Here is a 7494-nt window from a genome sequence, read left to right on the forward strand (position 1 = left end):
TGTTTTTCCAATGTCAATGTTTCTTGTCACGACTAATTATTCAAAGTCCACAGGGATGGTTATGGAGTCGCTGCTCTTAAAATGCACACTGAATATGAAATCGACATGGAGAGACAAATTTCTCCCGTCAGCATTTCTGAGTGAAAAGTGTTGACACGGCATGCTCGGGCCCATTCCCATTTTGCATGCTTTTTAAAGCACGGCTGTAACACAGCCGCCCGAATGAATAATTGACCGATTGTTGCATAATTCAATGGCACATTGTTCATATTCAAGGACCGCACTATATCAAGCTTTTTTTTTTTTTTTGTAAAATAGGGTTTAAATTTCAGCCAACCTTGAAAGAGCAATATGACACACAACGGGAAGTCAGTCATGAATGAGTGAAAGAAGTCATCCATTTAATAACTCAGTGCTTCACATGCTTTTTTTACTCACTTCTTGTGTGCAATGATATTATATTTATTTCTCTTTGTTATGAATATACTCAGGGGGCCCCGCAGCTACATGTTCTCTATCACTGCACATTTTGTAATAAATTCAACTCACTACAAATTTGACCATCAGGCACACACACTTTAAATACCAAATGTGCATTATTGTTATATTCCTTTTTTTTTTTAATAAAGTGCCGCTCATTGCACACTCAAACCATGGCAGGCATTTTTGACTTTCTTTTCTCATTGAGACATCAGGATTATTCCACGTTACCCCATCAGACAGCACACACGCCAATGTGACCATTTTTTAGGGGTCCTTCAATGGCAAAATTTGACCACAGCTTCCATCTATTAGCTTGTAAATTTGAGCTTCACATACAAGACAACACTAAATTAAAAGTGATTTCAGTTTTGATTTCTGTAAAGTTAAAGTGAGATAATTTTTCCCGGAAAACCTATGGGAATAATTTGCGTCACTGCAGTGGAGAAACGTGATTGTACGGAAGAGGATTAGGGCCACTGAAGAAAAAAAAATACGGTTGGCAAAATTCTGACTTTAATCTCAGAATTCTGACTTTAATCTCAGAATTCTGACTTTAAAGTCAGAATTCTGACTTTAAAGTCAGAATTATTTTCGTTGCGACTTTAAAGTCAGAATTCTGACTTTATTCTCAGAATTCTGACTTTAAAGTCAGAATTATTTTCGTTCCGACTTTAAAGTCAGAATTCTGACTTTTTTCTCAGAATTCTGACTTTAAAGTCAGAATTCTGACTTTGTAACGTTCGTGGAGCTATTCATGTTTAGCCTCGTCAGCGTGTACAAGACGTAAGTGTGGCTCGGAAGAAAGGACATACAGTAATGTCATCACCTATCGACTTTTTGCGTGGCCGAGGAGTGTCGGAAGACATCCTTTCTCTTTTGGAGGAGCAGAGGGTGAGTAAACAGTGTGTTGTGTTTGTTTCGTTTAATGGCTGTTGTGTCCATAGTTAACGTGCTCCGTTGCTAGCGCGAATATCATAAATAGATGCACCCGCTTTACAGTCGTGAATAAATAGAAAGTAACCATTTAAGTTGGTACTATGTCACCGTGACGCCACATAACGTTGTTTTTAACAACACCACTGCTGATTTCGCACCCCATCGTGTGGAAGACAGTCACAGAGAGTCACTGTGAACTCATTGTGAACTGAACGCACTTGATTAAACTGTTGCGTCGAAGAAAGTACAGTACTGTATGCGCACACGACCTTTATTGTATTTACTTTTAGACTGCTTCACGAATATGAAGTTACTTACGTTTGAACTAACACTATCATAAGCGAAAACATTGTTAAAAACAACTATATACAACAAGCATACTGTCATACAGTCATGTTTTCAAATTGCCCACTGGTGTTTTTGTCAGATTGTAATTGTCATCTTTCTTTTCTTGTGCAGATAAAGTGACTGATGGAGGGTGCAACCCAAACAGTGGCTGAAATTCCAGATTTGGATGACTTGATCAAGCTATGCTTTAGAATTGGATTCAGCAATAAGGAAATACTTGCAATTTTATCACATAATGCTCAAATTATTTTAAGTGTTCGGACTCTGAAAAGGATATGCAAAAGACTAGGTCTTTTTCGAAGAAAGAACCAATCAGACCTGGGAGATGTGTTGGCTTTTGTCCAGCACGAGATCCTGACGAGTGGACAGATGCAGGGTTATCGTTGGCTACATCTGCGTGCCATTCACAACGGATTTGTTGTGTCACAAGATATAATGAGACAAATTATAAAATTGGTTGACCCTGTAGGCGTGGGAATAAGAAGAGCACGACGCCTAAGACGGTGGCAGTACAACTGTCGAGGGCCAAATGCTCTTTGGCACATGGATGGCTATGACAAATTAAAACCCTATGGGATTGGCATTCATGGCTGTATTGATCGGTTTAGCCGGTATGTGCTCTGGGCGGAAGCCTATACCACAAACAGTGACCCTAAGGTGGTTGCAAGTTATTTTATAAAAACAGTTTCATGCGTCGGTGGATGTCCAGAGAGGATCCGTGCTGACAGGGGCACAGAAAACGTTTGTGTCGAACAGATGCAAATGTTTTTGCGTCGGAACCACTCAGACAATTTTGCTGCGGAGAAAAGTTTCCTCTATGGAAGAAGTACAGCCAATCAGCGCTTGAAGGGTGGTGGTCCACCCTTCGCAAACAGAGTGTACAATTTTGGATGAATTTATTTCAAACTCTTCAGGATGATGGCCACTTTACAGGAGATTTTCTGGATAAAAGTCTTATCCGGTTCTGCTTTCTTAATCTTGTGCAGGTCAGGTAGAATAATGTTTTTGGGCCTTTTTTCTTTCATTTTATAAATGGTATAAATATCATCCTCAAACAATGCTGCTTTTTGTTCAGGACGAGCTGGATGAAGTTGTGAACACGTGGAACTCACACAAAATAAGACGAAGATTGCACAATGATACAGCTTCCGGTCGACCAGTGATCATGTATTCATTTCCTGCGATGCACAGTGCCGAGGATCAATTAAAACCTGTTGGAACGGAAGAGATCACTGCATGTATGGAAGAGTGCACGACAAAAGGCGATTTTCCATGTGATGAAACTGTATTTGAACTGTGTTGTCTGCTTATGGAGGAAAATGAATGGCACGCACCATCAGATCCATTGAATGCGAGTGACTTGTATGTTAAGTTGAGAGAGGAATTACTGAAGTATATTTGACATGTGTACTGATGCAATCTTTGGACTTTGTACTGATGTGAAAATGAAACTTCAAATTTACTCCACAACCAGTTGTGTTTTTTTCGACTCCTCTCAATGGCACTCTTCAGCGGTAGGTTGGAAGTACATAGACATTTTTAAAACTTTGCCATGGCTCCAGCATGCCCTGTGACCCTTGTGATAGATCACAAGTGGATGGATGTCTTAATCGTGTTATAAAACCTCTCCATCCATTTTCTTATCTCCTTATCCTCAAGAGTCGTGAGGTGTGCTGTATAGCCTATCACAGCAGTCATTGGGCAGTAGGCGGAGGACACCCTGAACCAGTTGCTAGCGAAGCGCAATGCACAGATGAACGACCACCAGTGCTCACAATGACAAGGACAATTTAGTGTGTTTTCCTTTAACCTGACACAGGTTAGTGAAATATTGGTGCATCTGGAATAGCTGGAGACTCCAAACAGGAAGTTCAGAACCAGAATCCACCTTGCACCTCCGGACTGTGAGGTCGATGTGAGAATTATAAAGCCATTAGAAAATACCTGTAAAATGTTATTAAACCACCTTTTCACACAATATATTAACTTTCAACATTCATGTGGAGCCAAAAATTGAATGCAATGAAATCTTTAATTTTGAACAAAAGAAACATGCACCTAACTAATACAGCAAAACTGTTGAAACGACCATCTGATGGTTATGCATAACTTCCTAGGCCTTTTTGTATAAAAAAGTCCACAGAACTTTACAGAACTATGACTGTAATATAACACAAAATGCAAGTGATTTGTATACAAACCATAAAACAGCAAAAATGCAAAGTTTGTTTCAACAAACATATTGATAACACAAAACAATATACTGTAATGTAGTGTAAAAGTAATGTCGTGCTGATGCAGCCTACGACAGTTTAGTCACAGTTTCTTGGTATTAAAAAGCTACACAATGTCCATCACCCAGATATTGCTTTCAAGAACGGCGTTGAATTCAGATCGGAAATCTGGGAAATTATCATAGCTGTCAGCAATATGCAGAACATTTCCACATATGTGCCCCACCGGCCTTCTACTAAACTCCGTCATTTCCTGAAACTCCACAAGAATGGCGTTGGTTACAACAAGATCAGATCCAGTACAAAAACGGAGAAACTTCTGAAGCATGAATTCATCCAATTCTCTAATGAACCTTTTCAGGTAATTTGCCACTTCCTTCTGCTTTGGGGTTAAATCAGTGGCAAATTTCAGCAGTTGGCAGACCTTTTTTGAGGTAGGTTGTAAGTCCGAGCACAACTTGTTTAGTTCTTCTGGACTGATCAGGACACGGTGGAGAATAACCTCCCTCCAGCAGTCAATCACAAACATGGGCTTTTGGATCAGCTCTTTGTGTGCTATTTCTTGCAATATATTGGGAAAGCTTTCAGCAGAGATTCTTTTTCTACAGCTGTAGTTATCAAGGACTTCCACAAGTTCATCTAGGTCCACTTCTGAAAAGTCCTTCATTGCTGCCGTCAAAACTTCACGCTCGTGGCTGCTCACAAACTGCAGAAAATGTGATTTTAGATCACTGTAGATCGAGTTGAAAAGCACCTGCTCGAGGAAAGGAAACGCAAGTTTGTTTGGGAAATAGCAACAATCTTGGTAACCCTTCACAAGGATTCTCCCAACTGCTTTCCACTTTTCTGCTGGAAAATCATGGCGAATAAATGGCACTTTAATTGTTGTACCAAGGGTGCACCGGTCATAGAATTGTTGCCAGAAGCATGTGAGAACATCTCTCAATACTCCAGATCCAATGCCAGCTTCTTCTGTATTATCTGGGAGTATGCGTTTCACAATGAGTGATTTGTTCAAGAGAGCATTTTCAGAAAATGCTATGATCATATCACTCAACATGTCAGTGTAGTGGACACTGATTGTCATCGCATCGTGTGGATCGGGTGGACTGTTATATATCAGTGTGATGTCCGCATCTCCCTCTGTGCTGTGTGAAGGACCAAAGGTTATTTCTGAATCAGAAGAAATGTTGAATGCCGTGTAGATTTCACTTGAATCAACAGAGACCTCTTCAATTTCAGGGTTGTAGTCACTGGCAACGTGTGACAAAACCAAGACTTCTTTGGATGCCGTGCTGTCATCATAGTGGTCATCTTTTGGCCTTGTTGCAATATAAAAGCGCAACAATGTAAGTTTTGCAGCCTCATACATATTGCCAATGGACTGGCAGGTTTCATCAGTGAGGAGGTTTTGTTTGAAATCCCACACCTCAAACTGAAAGTCCAATTCTGAGCCTTTAGGAGAAATTCCATCAGGGAAAAACAGTTTTTTTCCTTCATTGAGAATGTCTTCTAACCCAGCTTCTGTGGACATTTGAAGTTTTCTGGTACCCCCTCCCAGTTTCTCCCTCACCTGTTTGGTTATTTTTCCATCACTGTGTATCCATCCAATTGCTACATTACTCGTTGTTTTCTGCCTCCTTGTCTGTCTTGCTTCTTGTGTCTTTGACGCAGTGTCTCCTTTCTCGCTATCGTTCCTGACTTTCATTTTTTCCACGCAATTTTTCCAAAAGTCCATGTTTTCTTTTGGTTGGGAGCTGTTTCGTCTTACAAAAATTGAAGAGTGCAATCCGGTCTCCATAACAAGGGACATAATTGGCAAGGGTGGAATCGTCCATCAGTGAGATGACATCACCGTCAATCTGCAGAAGAACAAGAAAAAAAAAAAAAAAAAAAAACCTTCAATCATCATAACATATAATCACTTAATTTTAAAATATGAAGCACACATGCAATACTGATCTCAACAATTGTAAATCAAACACACAGGCATATATGTTGCAACTATAAAACGTTGAAAACTGTTAATAATGGACAAAGGTACATTGATGCTTGAAAATGACGGGGAAATATTTGCCTTCCAACATGCAACTATCATAAATAAAGTCCCTATTCAGACAGCAGTTCATCAACTTTTGACTTCGTTGATGCGTGCGTGTGCCTAAACGTTACTTAAAATGATGTACACACAGAACTACGACAGAACGTGTGATCACAGTGTGTTCAATTCACGATGATTTTAACTGCAGTGATTCTCCAACCGGCCACTGTCATTCATAAACGGTTACTATTTATTCACGAATGTAAACTGGGTGCATCCACTCATTATGCAGTATTCGCGCTAGCAACGGAGTTACCAGCTCCGCGGAGCACGTTAACTATGGACACAACAGCCATTAAACGAAACAAACACAACACACTGTTTACTCACCCTCTGCTCCTCCAAAAGAGAAAGGATGTCTTCCGACACTCCTCGGCCACGCAAAAAGTCGATAGGTGATGACATTACTGTATGTCCTTTCTTCCGAGCCACACTTACGTCTTGTACACGCTGACGAGGCCAAACATGAATAGCTCCACGAACGTTACAAAGTCAGAATTCTGACTTTAAAGTCAGAATTCTGAGAATAAAGTCAGAATTCTGACTTTAAAGTCAGAATTCTGAGAAAAAAGTCAGAATTCTGACTTTAAAGTCGGAACGAAAATAATTCTGACTTTAAAGTCAGAATTCCGAGAATAAAGTCAGAATTCTGACTTTAAAGTCAGAATTCTGAGAATAAAGTCAGAATTCTGACTTTAAAGTCGCAACGAAAATAATTCTGACTTTAAAGTCAGAATTCTGACTTTAAAGTCAGAATTCTGAGATTAAAGTCAGAATCTTAAAGTCTTAAAGTCAGAATATTGCCAACCGTATTTTTTTTTCTTCAGTGGCCCTAATCCTCTTCCGTATGATTGACACCATGTACTGAAGAAAAAAAATATATTAAGAAAAACGGAAAAAAAGAGTACCTCCTATTGCACGTGGTTAATGTTTCCTTTTTCCCCTAAAAAAATTCAATGCATAATGATGAGATGCAGCAGACATGCGTCCAAATGTGAATCAAAAGAGTTCTTTTCTTTTAGTGTTATAGTCACATCAATAAATGAACTTCATGTTTTTGCATACCTGCAAGAATGATATTCATTTTTTAGTATTTTAGCACTGTCTGACTCATGACTCCCAATGTCAAATAAACTTCAGGGATTTTCGTTCACGAGCAAAACAATCAAATTAGTGTGTTTTAACACAATTGTGTTTAGTAAAATACAAGAAAAACAGATACAAAACATCTGCATAAACAAAATGAATATCTAAAAAAATCATATAAATTATAAATTGAATACAACATGAAATTACAATTACGTTTTAAAAATTCAGACTTAAAACCAATCAAAGCAGTTGTGTCAAAACATAAAAACAAATGGAAGAGGGGAAATCATTCAGAATCTTACG

General features: G+C 39.1%; 2 protein-coding genes across 2 annotated transcripts; one reads left to right on the forward strand and one right to left on the reverse strand.

Moving 5' to 3' along the window:
- Positions 1-1078: 1078 nt before the first annotated feature.
- On the forward strand, positions 1079-3184 carry LOC148894687 (uncharacterized). Its single transcript, XM_089003276.1, is given in 5 exon segments — positions 1079-1128; positions 1292-1374; positions 1879-2614; positions 2617-2753; positions 2843-3184. Coding segments are annotated over 3 exon segments (1188 nt in total). The 5' UTR covers positions 1079-1128; positions 1292-1374; positions 1879-1890; the 3' UTR covers positions 3170-3184.
- Positions 3185-4101: 917 nt separating this feature from the next.
- LOC148894688 (uncharacterized) lies at positions 4102-6857 on the reverse strand. Its single transcript, XM_089003275.1, has 2 exons — positions 6433-6857; positions 4102-5863 (listed from the first exon to the last, which is right to left on the reverse strand). Exon 2 carries the CDS (start codon positions 5812-5814, stop codon positions 4108-4110), a length of 1707 nt encoding a protein of 568 aa, XP_088859401.1. The 5' UTR covers positions 5815-5863; positions 6433-6857; the 3' UTR covers positions 4102-4107.
- Positions 6858-7494: the final 637 nt, after the last annotated feature.

Source organism: Hippocampus bargibanti, linkage group LG08, assembly GCF_051943395.1.
Source record: "Hippocampus bargibanti isolate YZ-2025 linkage group LG08, ASM5194339v1, whole genome shotgun sequence".
NCBI classification, from domain to species: domain Eukaryota; kingdom Metazoa; phylum Chordata; class Actinopteri; order Syngnathiformes; family Syngnathidae; genus Hippocampus; species Hippocampus bargibanti.

Coding starts and splice junctions, on each gene's coding strand:
- LOC148894688 (XM_089003275.1), bottom strand. CDS start 5,814: ATGTCCCTTGTTATGGAGACCGGATTGCACTCTTCAATTTTTGTAAGA.